The sequence below is a fragment of the Pelodiscus sinensis genome, chromosome 8, assembly GCF_049634645.1.
Source record: "Pelodiscus sinensis isolate JC-2024 chromosome 8, ASM4963464v1, whole genome shotgun sequence".
In the NCBI taxonomy this organism is placed as follows: domain Eukaryota; kingdom Metazoa; phylum Chordata; order Testudines; family Trionychidae; genus Pelodiscus; species Pelodiscus sinensis.
This window is the reverse complement of record NC_134718.1, coordinates 3,869,533-3,883,047: the sequence shown is the minus strand read 5'-3', so window position 1 is coordinate 3,883,047 and position 13,515 is coordinate 3,869,533. Positions and strand designations below refer to the sequence as shown.

At 55.0% G+C, this 13,515-nt stretch overlaps 2 protein-coding genes across 2 annotated transcripts in view; one reads left to right on the top strand and one right to left on the bottom strand.

Moving 5' to 3' along the window:
* The window catches only part of SEC24C (SEC24 homolog C, COPII component), a 106,273-nt gene that overhangs the window by 6,770 nt on the left and 85,988 nt on the right, over positions 1-13,515 (top strand). The window lies entirely within an intron of this gene.
* SYNPO2L (synaptopodin 2 like) overlaps positions 7,257-13,515 on the bottom strand; it is a 41,186-nt gene continuing 34,927 nt past the window's right edge. Inside the window, exon 4 of the mRNA XM_006135908.4 lies at positions 7,257-12,947. Within this exon, the coding sequence (XP_006135970.2) occupies positions 10,639-12,947 (2,309 nt within the window). The 3' untranslated portion in view covers positions 7,257-10,638. The remainder of the gene's footprint in view (positions 12,948-13,515) is intronic.

Genomic DNA, 13,515 nt, shown 5'->3' with positions numbered 1-13,515 from the left:
CAAAGGTGACTGTGAGTTCTTGTGTGAACATAAGGAAACAACTGGTATAACCCCCCCTCCCCTACGCTATAGGTGAAAAGTGGAGTTGTTTTTGGCAAAAAACTGTAGGTGGGTCCAAAGAAGGAGACCAGGAAGAGTAGCACACTGAATATCACGAGGAACTAGATCATGTCTGATTTGCTAGCTGTTACCACACTACTAAACTAGTAGGCTGTGTCTAGACTGGCAAGTTTTTCCGCAAAATCATCTGCTTTTGCGGAAAAACTTGCCAGCTGTCTACACTGGCCGCTTGAATTTCCGGAAAAGCACTGACGATCTCATGTAAAATCATCAGTGCTTTTCCGGAAATACTGTGCTGCTCCCGTTCGGGCAAAAGTCTGTTTCCGAAAGACTTCTGCGCAAAAGGGCCAGTGTAGACAGCACAGTAGTGTTTTCCGCAAAAAAGCCCCGATCGTGAAAATGGCGATTGGGGCTTTTTTGCGGAAAACCACGTCTAGATTGGCCACGGACGCTTTTCCGCAAAAAGTTATTTTGCGGAAAACCATTCTGCCAATCTAGATGTGCTTTTCCGAAAATGCTTTTAACGGAAAAGTTTTCCGTTAAAATCATTTTTGGAAAATCATGCCAGTGTAGACGTAGCCATAGTGTGATGCTTGTATTGAATTGGTTATGGGATGCATGCCTTGCATCAGTGGGGCTTTTGTTTGCTTTTTGGTTTGGACTCATTATCAATTATCCTCGTCTCAGTAGCTCCTTTAGGAGCTTGGAACCTTCTCCGTAGTGCTTGTTATCTTTTGGGGTCTTCTGTAGTGATAGCTAAAAATCTACATGTTCTTTCTCCTTGTGTTAATTCTAAACCATTGGATTGTGGTGGGGCATCTGCCCCCCACTGGCCACTAAGAAGTTAACAGAGCCCTGGGGAGGCTGAATGAGAAGCACGTTTTAGGAGAACTACAAGTAGTGGCCCATCAGATGGGCCTGCTGGGCCCTAAGAGCAGCAGGGCTGGCAGAGCAGAGAGAGAAGCTGCCTGGAACTTGGGGAGGGAGAACTGTGTTTAGAGTAGGCTCTAACCCTCTAATGCTGTGGAACAAAGAAGGCCCTCCAGGGGGGCTGCTGAGATTGAGGGGGCTGTGGCCATGGAGAAGTGGGCCAGGGAAGTGCAGCACTAGAAGGCAAAAGAATGGAGTGCCCCAGTCTTCCTGGGCATCTGGGGAGTGTAGGCATCTTTGGCACTGCCATAAGGGGGGTGTGTGTGGAGGGGCTTGTTCTAGACCTGGCTGAATGAAGTTGCCCAGATGTGGGCAGTCCTGTCCAGGGAGCTTTGCCCCTCCTTCCTACACGTTGCAGCAAAACGTCCTGGAGCCCAGCAGCTTCGCATTCTGCCTCTGCCACTCAGCTGTGCTGGTGGGTGGGAAGAGAGGGATAGTGGCAGAGGTGGAATGAGAAGCTGCTGGGCTCCAGGATGTTTTGCTACAAAACACAGCCACTCTCCTTTTAGTGCAGTGTCTATAAAATCAGCATTATCTGTCCTTTGTCTTCCTGACTTCCTGGGGTCTGCTTCTCCCCTGCTCAGTGCAACTCCTGTTTTCCTTTCTTGTCCCTTCACAAATCCCCCACCCTGTGTTCTCCTCTTCCCTTTCCCATCCTGCCTGATGGTGTAACTCTCTCCTCACCCACTGATAGAGTGTACTTTGCTTGGCGTGTGTATCTTTTCAGGGTTGATAGAGGGATCTCTGCATACTCCAGAGAGAAATAGACAATTTAACCCAGAATCCTTCCTCCTGTCAGCAGGGTTATGCTAAAATCTGCCACTTCCACCCATTTCCCATGGCTTTCCAGGCAGCAGTTAACCCTTAGGGAAGTAGATGAGGCCCAAGTGTTTGTCACCTGGGAACTGACCCATTCCCTGCACCATGGGGTGATCATAAAGGATGGAGTAGCAGGTTGAAAAGCACAGTGAGCCCTCTCGTGGGACACGTCATTCTGCCCAGACTCTGTGCACCAAACATGGGGGAGGGACCTAAGCTAAGATTTCCCTCAACTGTTAGTTGTGTCACTGCTTCTGTGCCGCCAGCAGCGTGCTAGGGCCTTTCCCAGCTGGGCAGAAGGCCTGGCTGCTGCCTCAGAGCTTACACAATGAAGCTGCTTCTTTGCTTCCCCCCGTTCCCGTTAGAGTGAGGCGACTTAAGAGCAGATTTTCCATCTCCGTTTTAATTCACAGTTTGGGTCGGTGCCTTCTTCTTGCTCCTCACCTTGGAATGTTTCTCTTTGGGGGTATACGGCCCATTAACCCATTGGTACCACCAGAGGGTAGAATGTGCTTTCTCCTGAATACTGTACAAAGTTTGACGCCTCTGCACCCACGACCCCCATGAAATCAACCTAGACAGAGGGGCTGTGTCTACACTGCACCCATTTTCCGGAAAAGGGACGCAGATGAGACAAGTCGGAATTGCAAATGAAGCGGGGGATTTAAATTTTCCCCGCTTCATTTGTATAAACATGGCTGCCGCTTTTTTCCGGCTCGGGGCTTTGCTGGAAAAAAGTGCCAGTCTAGACGGGGATCTTTCGGAAAATAAAGCCTTTTCCAAAAGGTCCCTTATTCCTGATTTTAAGAGGAATAAGGGATCTTCCGGAAAAGGCTTTATTTTTCGAAAGATCCCCATCTAGACTGGTGCTTTTTTCCGGCAAAGCCCCGAGCCGGAAAAAAGCGGCAGCCATGTTTATGCAAATGAAGTGGGGAAATTTTAAATCCCCCGCTTCATTTGCAATTCCGACTTGTCTCATCTGCGTCCCTTTTCCGGAAAAGGGGTGCAGTGTAGACACAGCCAGGTAGTGAGGCAAGGGGCCATGCTGCTGTCCCTCCTGCAGTATGCTTGTGAGAACTGTTTGAAGGGGGAGATTTATCAAGAAATGCCCAGTGCCAGGTGTGAGTTGGACTTTCTGTAGCCTCAGGTTCTGAGCTGTGGTTGGAGTTCAGGCTAAATTCATGTCCACCTTGTGGGCAGGGAACACCCACTGAAGTCAGCAAGCTGAGGGGGCTTGAGCCTTCTGGGGCTCCAACTCTTCCTTGCAAAGGCTCAGCTGATGTGCATTTACCATGCACCATTGCCTGTCAATAGCACTTGCTGGGATGGGCTGCAGAGCAGCCTGCATGGAGCTTTGGGGCCCTCCAGAGCACTTTATTTTCAAAAATATTTTCCCCTGTCCTCACTGTGCACTGCAGGCCAGAACCTCACTTCCTCCAAGACCCTTCTGCAGCAGCAGGTGACCTTGCTAGTGCAAAACAACACATGGTCTGGTAGCACCTTAAAGACTAACAAAGCATGTAGATGGGATCATGAGCTTTCGTGGGCACAGCCCACTTCTTTAGATGACCTTCCTGTCAGCGGCGGATTTAGGGCAGGGCGAGCGGGGCGGCTGCCCCGGGCCCCGCGCTTCCCGAGGCCCAGCGCATGCGCCGTGTCAAAGGAGAGGCCCCGCAAAATTTCGCTGCCCGGGGCCCCGCGGTGCTGCCCTGGGCCCCGTGGCACTCTCATCTGCCCCTGCTGACTGTCAATGGACTTTGATTCTTATGTGCTTCGTTTTAACTACTCAATCTTCAGATACTCACTGATTCCTTTAACCCCCCTCTATTTTCTATACCCTCTGCTCCCTGTCTCTCCCCCCCCCATTTATTTTGGGTCTGCACATCCTAAACTCACAACTCCAGTCATCTGAAGAAGGGGGCTGTGCCCACGAAAGCTCATGATCCCATCTACACATTTTGTTAGTCTATCAAGTGCTACCAGACCATTTGTTGTTATGTTCCTACCCCCCCCCCCCCCGGTACAGACTAACTCGGCTGCCCCCTGAAGCTTGCTAGAGCAGACAGGCATGGCTACAGGCAGGCCATGCTTTTGGCCCCGGGGTAGGGGTGCTGTAAATTTGGACTGATGCCAGCCCCAAGTGTTTTGCTTAATGAAGGGAGAAGAACTCTCCATGAGGCCTTACTCCCAGGGAGCCAACATGCCAGCAAGCCAGGCGCCCTCTGCAAGAGATAACAGGCCACCTGCTGCCTGAACTCAGGGAGGCAACCAGCCCTCCCTGAACATGTGGCTCAGAGTAATTGCCTGTGATCTGTGAACGCCAGTGGGCAAAAGATTAGGAGGGGGGATTTGGTAAATATGCCCTAAGATTTTAAAGCCCCCAGACTTAACACCACAGCTGATGAATGTGAAATCTCTAGCTGCAGTTGAGAAGAACAGTGGCAACATCTAGTGGTTGTTTAAATTATAGCTTGATATTGCCTGTGGCTTATCCCACGCCATAGGAAAGTACACTGTACTGTGCTGCATCATTCGTAAGTTACCTTACAACATGCCTCATTGTCCTTAGGTGTATGCTTCCATCAAGCACCTTGGAAAACTTTCTGGCCTTCAGCTCCCCTTATAGGCTGTACCCTGGAGTTCAGGACCCTCCTCAGCATCCTGCTTAGCCATTAGAAATCCCCTGGTTTGCTTTAGGCTCATTATCTTGCTCCTGACCTCGCTTCCCCTGACCCGCAGTCTTGTCAAGTCTGTTTGCTTGGCTTCCACTGACATGATCTGCTGTGAGGAAAGGAATGACCTGCCCTGGAGAAGGCTGATGACATTAGCAGGGACTCAGACAGAGCCATAGAGACAGCAATTGGCTTCCCGTGTGTTTACAGCCACCTGGAGTTGTTCATAATCTTCCTCACTCAGCTTTATGAAGCAAAACTAGTCACAGCCCCGCCTTGCAGTGAGCACACAGAACAGTGACTGCAGCAAGGACTATGATGTGCCAGGACAAGAGACTCAAGCTTCTAATCTAATGTCCTCTGCAAACTGCTCCAGTTCCCCAGATGCTCCCTCTAGCTAGTCCGTAAGAAATATTGTAACTGGGCCCCTCGGACACCATGCTACAGTGTCCTGATCCAAGGGGCAGCAGTCAGTGAGGGATGTGCGCATGCTACAGTTAGATGCCCACGGCTGGCCTATGCCGGCTAACTCAGGCTGCTAGGGCTGAAGCTAAGGGGCTGTTTAATTGCCATGTAGATATTCAGGCTTCCTGGGCCGTAGCCTGAGCTCTGGGGCAGTCCCTCTTTGCAGAGTCCTCTCCCCCCAGCCTGACCTGCCCTGCAGTTAACTAGCCTCTTGGCCCCAGCTGAGGACCTGAGTCAGCTGGCATGGGACAGCCCCACGTGCAGTGTAGCTGCAGCCTGTGTGCTACCAGGGGATGGGGCGGGAAGGGCACTGAAGAAGGGGTGTGTGACAGCAATAGACAAGCATGTTCTGAATGAATGAGACTAGAGCTGCGCTGTCTTGTCAGGAGTGAGTCTAGTCTCTTGGTCAGGGCTTCTCACTACCCATCCTTTGGTGGCCTCAGAGCGGCCACCAAGTCTGGCTGGTGGCCACACGGACATTTTTCCTAAAACACTACAGATCCGGGATAACAAACATGCAAGGCACACAGCCAAGTCATTGTCACGTATTGGGGTAGAGTCAATCGTACCAGCAATGCTGTGAAAACTGGTATCTGTAGGTTTGTTAATCTCTCTCTTCTCAAACCCCAGCTCACTACCCCTCTTCAGAGGCAGGGCAGTGCATCCGGGGCAATGGGGGGATGGGGGAGGTGATGCTTTGCTGCCTCCCCCCACCCAAAAAAACCAACCTGTCCAAGAAGCCTGGACCAGGGTTCCAGCCATGGGCTTTGGGCACAACACCCAGCTCCAGTCATAATTTTTGAGCACTGACCGCCCCCGCTCTGGCCACATGGCCCTGGCCTTTGGGCTTCAGGCTCCAACCCGTCTGCAGCAGTGGGCCCTGAACCCTGGCACTGGCCATGTGGCACCACCCCTGGTGGCAGCCAGCAGCCCTGGGTGCTGATCAGCAGCGACTCACTCTGACCCCCAGCCCTGGCCACTCACACCAGGTGCTAGCTCTGGCTGCTGGCCTCTGGCCCCAGCAGCATGGGGTACAGACCCTGGCCATGAAGCAGCAGACACTGATCCTCCATGCAGATCTGTGCTGGCGGGCCCTGAGTCTTGGCCCTGGTCACTGATCCCAGGCACTGACCCTGGATGCTGAGCCTGGGCACTGGCCATTCAGCAGTTGTCCCTGGCCCTGTGCACTGGTCACCAGCCCTGGGTACGCAGGAGTGGGGAGCCAACCACAGGTCCTAAACCCTGGCCATGTAGGGACAGACGCTGGCTCTGGCCACAGAGCAGCAGGCATTTTGTCCTGGGCACCTATTCCCACTCCAGCCTCGCTCTGCAGGACTCCCTACCCAGTCCCATTGCCTCTGCTGCCTCCCCCAGTCCTGCATCCATCACCCCCTCACTGCCCCTAGATCCTGCTGATTCCCCCTCCAACATTCGCACCCCAGGCATAATTGATCCTGCAGCTTGCTGAGAAAAGTGATAGTAACAAACCTGCAAGTATCACCTTTCACTGCAGACTTGCTATATGGGAGGCTGCAAAAAGTGATAGTTGTATGTTTAATGTTACTTACTCACTACCTGTGAGGCTGTGAAAAGTGGCAAGTGTCCTATGAAAAGTGATATTAACAAACCTACAAATAGCACTTTTCACAGCATTATTTCAGAGTCAGGAAAAGCCTACATACATTACAATGATGTGGATGCATGTGTGCGCATATTTACTTTTGCTAGTGTTAATCAAGTATTTTAGGAAAAAATCTCCAGGTGGCCACCAGCAAGAGTTGGTGGCCACATAGTGAGGTCACCAAAAGATGTTGTGAGAACCCCCTGACTGAGGTGGCAGAACTAGATACAGGTGGGACTGACTCTTAACTCCTGCAGTACTGGCCTGCATTGTGGCAACGTTTCTTCCCAACCCCCCTCAGATAGTGGTTAGTTTAAAGACTGAAGTACCAAGGTTATTTTTTGGTATTTTAAAATGTACGTCAGTATTAAATGCTGTTATAAAACTCTGGATGTTCTTGTTACCCATGTAAATCTCCAGTCCTTTTCTTGACCCCTGCTAATCTCTTGGCCTCGATATCTTGTAGCAGTGAGTTCCACAGGCTAATTGTGGATTCTGTAACTACAACATTTCCTTTCAGTTGTTTTAAATGGCACTACTTTGATTTTTATAAATCAAAGGGAATCGAAATATAATTTCATCTTCCTTGTGTAGCTCTCTGTACAGTGAGATCACATGGAATGTGCAGGGAAGGTGAGTGAGGTTTGGCAGCTTTGGAATCTGAACAAATTGGTGGCAGAGGCAATGGGTAAAGTGCATATCCGAAGTTTATTCCTCTCCACAAACAAGTGTAAAGTGACTGTAAATCAAACACAAAACAAAGAAGAAAGCTATTTCCAGTGATATAGAAGCCAACCCTGGTGCTCCTTCCAGGCTCCCTTCCCCTCGGCTCTGCACCCCTTGCTGAGCACTGACAGATTTCTTCTCAGGAGCAGAGGGGAACTGCTCGCCTCTGTCGGAGAGGGGGAACAAAGTCTAGCAAGGGAACGCCTCTAGGTTGTACCTGACTGCGTGGAAAACAAAGGGCGGGGGGAGGTCCCTACAGATGTCCTGGCACAGTGATGTGGAAGTTGACAGGGAAACGACACTGCTTACCTTTGGGCCACAACTATCAGCTTTCCAGTGTTATCCATCCAGAACAGCTACACTCCCCTTTGCCACCCCCACGCCCCTCTTCAGAGGGTTACGTCCTCCAATGATCCAGTCACAACTGCCAAGGAGAGAGGTGCACTGAATCCGACTGGGGAACAGAGCTGCCCTGCTGCAGGGGCCTGGGCCCTCCTCTGGGAGCCTGTCCTCAGCCTAGCCTCACCTTCTCACTGGCACCCACAGCCATTCCCTAGTCTTGTTCCTGCCCTTCAACCATCAAAACTCAGGGGAAGGGAGTGGGGAGCAACAGCTGTGGCCAAAGGCAGCTGCTTCTTCCTACCAGACTCATGCGGTGCCTCCATCTCAGCCAGCCCATTGGCACAAAGCTTCTGTTCGGAGCCCCCACCACTAGGCAGAAGTGGACTAAGCAATGCCTTGGGGCCCCCTTCCCTTTGTATTGCATGCGTGAGGGGACAAACATTCCTGTGCAGGGCCACCTGCCTCTGCTGGGGAGTGCCACACGGGCGCTCCTGTCCCCGGTGCAGGGAGGAGACCTACGGAACGTCCCTGTCCTGCAGTCCCTGGAATTCTGTAACCTATCAGCATGCTGGAGAGAGAAAGGAAAACTATGGGCTCTGAAAATCCCGACTCTCTCCCGTCCTGCATAAATGGTGGCAGCAGGGGCAGAAACCAGCAATGGTGCAGGGGGTGCGGGACAGACACAGCCCTCAGCTGACCATGACTCTCACCCAATGTCTGTTCTGGCTCAGTCTCAGCCTGCAGCGCCCCCTTCTGCTCCAGTCCTGGTCCTTGCCGGGCCAGGGGACAGTGGTGGCATCCTGCTCTGATAGGAACTCTGCTCAGCAAAACGCTCTGCAGAGAGACAGGAGCCCCCTTTAACTTGGCTCTGAATATGGATTTGGCTCCAGGTCTAACACCCCTCTTCCCCCCGTTCTCACCTCTTACACGCCCGCGCTACCTTGCTCCTGCTCAGTCCCACTTTCAGACCTGCCGTTTCCTGGGCCTCTCGTGCCAAACGGGAGTTCCCAACAGTCCCCGTCTCCTCCAGGGAATTCCAGTGACATTGGAGCCCCCCTGCCTTTCTAAGGGTCCGTCTTTGCTATGGAGCTACCTGCAGGGTTTCCCTTCTATTGCCCCAGCCTCACTCCTGTTCACACACAGCCCTGTGGCTCTATATGCTAAACCCCAGGTCAGGCTTTCACTTGGGCTGGGCTGGCAACCCACATGCTTTGCAGAGTGGACACGGGCTAAGCCACTTGAGTGGTGATCGTCCTCCAGCACCTTCCCACAATTCCTTGCTGTGCCCAGAAGGCGACAGTGCGAGTACGCCCCAGTGTGGCGTGCCGGTACGAGTGGCTGGCTGGGAGTGGAGCGGTGGATGCTGTTGGGCACTGTACAGGGGCGGGCCCGAGGCAGCAAATACAGCCCCCGCTGGGCGGGGTGGCCGTGGTACACCCAGACTCTAGCCCCAGGCAGCAAAGTCCCCACTGTCCTGGCCAGCCTCAAGCTCCCCTACTTGACTCTTCCCCCCAATACTCCCCACCCCTTGCCCTGAGCTCCCACACACGACACTGCCCGCTGCACTCCTCCCACAGTGAATATTTGTACAGGCTCTGTGGTATCGCACCCCCCCAAGAACTCTCCCTCCCCCCCCGTAAGAAATGTAAGTTCCTTTCAGCTCTTCCCGGAGGCGAGGCAAGTTCTCCCCCGTGCTCCGGGAAAGACTGGCAGGCCAGTGGCGAGTGGCGCTTGGCTGCTGAGCACACCCGGGGGGCAGACGCTAACACGGCCAGGGCTTTGCAGCATGGCTGCTCCCTCCCAGCCAGGCCCCACTCGTTAACAATCGGCCCTTTGCGGAGCTCCCCTCAGCCCTTGGGGTGGCTGCCATTCCTTCCAGTCTGTGGCTTCTGCCTTCAAGCCCCCCGTGGCATGTGCCCTGCAAGCTCTGTGCCTGAGAAATGGGCCCAGGTGTTACCCTGGCACCACAGAGCCCAGCCATGGGCAGAGAGGGGGGAGAGCTTCCACCAGCCTCGCTGCAGCTTCAGCAGCGTGTGGGGGGCGCATGCCCTTGCTGCAGGGAAGCGCAGCTGCCTTACGCCCAGCCAGGAAGGGAGTGACTAGCCTCCCGTGGCAGAGAGAGCTGTGTGAGTGACTGGCCACTGCTTCCCAGGGGCTTAGGCACTTCTGCCACTGCCAGACCCCACAGACCCCTCCCTGGTTAATGCGCATCCTCATGCACTGCCCCTCACTGCTTCCAGCCCTCCCAGGTGGACAGAGTTCTCAGGGAACTTCATATTGCTCATCACCTCCACGCCAGCCACAACCCTGCCGGCCCTGCACACTCCCATGCAACCACCTCCCACATACAGCGTCTGCTGCTGCAAGGGCCCCCTAACCTCACCAGGCAGTAGCTTTGCTCTTCTAGCTTCCCAGGAACCCCTCCTTCCCGCTCACAATCCTCCACAATGACCTTTCAGCCCCCAAACTGCCCCTCCCCGGGTGATCCAGAGCCATCCTCAAGAGGGGACTGTGTGTCCGAGCAGGCACCATGGCCCTTTCCCCTGGAGCACCTGCTGCTCCACTATGGGCCTGGCAACACTGTCCCTCCGGCGGGGGCCTCGTTTCTCACTTCATGGGGTTGGGGGGACTAGAGGGCCCAGTTGTGTCCTCGCCCTCCGTGTGCACAGTGCCCTGCTGCCCACAGCAGCCCTGCCGCACTGGGGCACTGAAAGGGCTAACGCTCTGCCCCTCCCTGCCTGTGGCCCAGAGACCCGGGTTCACGGCCGTGCAGCAGGGGCCAAGGCAGGCTGGAGATTGTTGCCTTCTCTCTGCTCGCAGTGGGAGGCTCCCAGGGACGCTGCCAGGCTGATAACAAAGGGAGTTGTGAGGGTGGAATGGGAGCCCCCCCCCTTTTTGCTTCATGTCCCAATTTATTGAGCTTGCATTAAAGAACAGCCACAGAAACTAGCTTGGTCAGACACCAGACATGCCCATGTGGGGGAGGGGGAGGCAGTTCCTGGGTCACTGGTACCCGGAGCCCGGCCTCCACACATGGGCCTGCATTCCAGTTTTGGCAGCTGAAAACCTGGGTCTAGCTACCTGGAAGCCAGAGGAGGAGGCTGGGCGTGGGAGAGTCGCGTGGCTCGCCTGACCGAGCTCTGGAGAGCTTTGGTTCAGCTGTGGGGCCTGGCTGGGACCAGCCTGGAAAGGGGCCGGGGTGGTGGGTGCAGAGGTCACATCTGTCCTCCATACTGGCTCATCCAGCGTGGTGGCGGATCGAGGGGCGAGGACAGTGGGTGCCAGGCTGTTCAGAGTGGGCATGGGAGCAGGGGTGGAGAACCGCCGGATCTCATAGGTCCTGGCTGTTTTCACAGGCGCCTGCTTGGCTGGGGTGGAAGAGGAACTGGGCTGCTGGGCTGGCTGGGTTGGAGGGCTCGGTGTGTCAGTGCTCGGGGGCTCCCCAAAACAGAACATGGCTGACTTTAGCTGGTAGGGCTGGTGACGCATGAAATCAATGGCCTTGATCCCCGATTTCTGGCTGGCTGCCTTCTTCACTTTGCTCTCTGCTTTGCTAGCCTGAGACTTGCTTGCTGCCAAGGGGTAGAAGGGGGAATGCAAGGGGTTGTAAGCTATCGGGGGTGGGGCGCGGATGTTGGGGGAGTACTTCCAGGATGGTGGGAGAGAAGGGGTGGGAGAGGGTGCCCTGGGCTTGGAGCCCGGTGTTGGAGCCGCCTCCACCACAAACTTGTCCATGCGGCTCTGTCGCTTGGCAAAAAGCTCTGCCCCTTTACCCTTCAGCTGTGGCATGTCATGGGCACCGTTGACTAGTCTGGCAGAGGCACCTGGCTGCTGAGGCTTAGGGGCGACTGGGGGGGGGGCTTTGAATTTGCGGCCTGAGGGCTGCATGAAGTTGCAGGCCTCGGCTCCTAGGCTGAGGAAATCCTCCTCAGGCCCCGACTCGAAGCCCGCCCCTGGGTGGTCGCCTTTGGGTTTCTCATCCAGGTTTTGCACCAGAGACAGAAGCTCGGGGTTGGGCGAATTCTTCTTCTTCTCTTCTCTAGGACTGAACATGGGCTTCTTGGTGCTTCGCCGGCGCGCCTCCTGCAAGATGCCCGTGCGGGGGGCTGGCACCGCAATGCGTTGCTCCCTGGATGCTAAGGTCTCAGAAGCAGGTCGTGGAGTAGCTGGGGAAACCACAGGATATGGCTGGCTGGGTAGCAGAGAGCTACTCGCCGTGCTGGGTTGGGGTGGGGCTGGGCTGATATACAAGGAGGAAGAAGCTGTCCCCCGTGGTGGCTGAGGTGTGGCTGCAACTGCGGCCCCCCCTGCTTTAGAGGGAGTGGCTAGAACTATGGAAGCCTTGGAAGTCCTGGCTGGGTTGGTGGGTGTCTTAGTCTCAGAAGCACGTTCGCCAGAGGCGGGCTGCAGTCCCCCTGGTGCTGTTGGAATATACAGAGGCGCTGAGGCGCTTGCTGGACCACCATGTGCCATTGCAGGCACAGCAGGAGGTGGCACAGGGGTTCCTGGTGAGAAAGGGGGGGCAACAGGGCTATGCCCCCCCACACTCTTCTTGGGAGCTAAAGGCCTGAAGATGACAGAGGAAGTCACAGGGCGCTGCCCGGAAAAGCCAGGCGTGAAGGGCCGTGCGGATCTGTTGAAGAAACTGTCTGTGCCTGAGGATGGCTGGGCACCTCCTCCAGTGCTGCCCACTGGAGCCTGGAAGTGGGCAGAGGTAAAAGATGGCAGCTTGCTGGGAACCTGCACTGCTTCCATGTGGATACTGAGAGGGGCCGTGTTGGCCTTCTGCGGAGTGGGCACATCTCCGTTCACCATGCTCTGCTTTGGCCTGACCCCTGCTGATGCGGGAGGGCTCTCTGGCTTCCCAGCTGGGGCTTTCTCCACTGTATACTGACCTGCCCTCTCCCTCTGCTGTTCAAATAGCCGGGCGCCCCTGCCAGAGGCCTCACTCAGACCCTGCCGCCGCTGCCCCTCCTGCTGCTCAGATTCTGGCTTGGGCTTTTCAATGTCCAGGTACGTGTTGTCCCAGTCCGAGTGGTTTGTTAAGCTTCGGGCATCTGAGAAGCCTTCCTCATCAAACTCCGACTCACTGGTTGGGAAGACACCATCCTCCTCCTCATAACAGCGGTCCTCATCAACGCTCCCAAAGCTGACCAAGGTGTACTTCTTAGCCCTCTGCCTGCGCTTCTTGAACATCAGCACGCCCTTGGAGTGAGGGTTCGGCGCGTCCGTCAGCAGGGACGCAATTGTCCGGCACTTGGTTTTGGCTTCTTTCACATTCTTCTCTTGGGTGCTCTCGCTGCGGTGCAGCTCTGCAAGGGACAAAGGGAGGCAGGTTCAGGGCTCTGCAGAGGGCTGGGCTTACAGAGCAACAACGGGACTGATTGTTTCTGGTGCCCACACTGGGAGTCACTCCCCCCTCACTCCAGACGAGAACATTAGGGAAAAGTGATTTGAACATAATGAAAATTGCAGCCTTCCCTTTTTTCATGCACACCCCAGGGGGCAGGCTTCCCCACCTACTGCCAGGGACCCTCACTCCTGGCCAGCCAGCCTGTGGCAGGGGCCAGAGGTGGCTCGGTCCCCATAACTTGCGCAGACAGACCCTCTGCTTTTATATCGCTGGCAGAACTGAACCTGGAGTCTCTGGAGCTTAGTTCATGAGCCCCTACGACCGGTACTAAAAGCCAGCTGGCTGGTAGCGAAGGCCGTAGGGCAGGCTCATTACTCCCTCTCCAGGTGGTGTGGGTTACACTGTCTCTCAGCAGCGATGGCCGCGCTGTGTACCGGATACGTGTTCCTGTTACTCAGCAGGACATTTCAGCATGAGTCTAGAATCCCAGCTTTGCAACTTGCATGGCCGCAGAGCCACTCGTGATC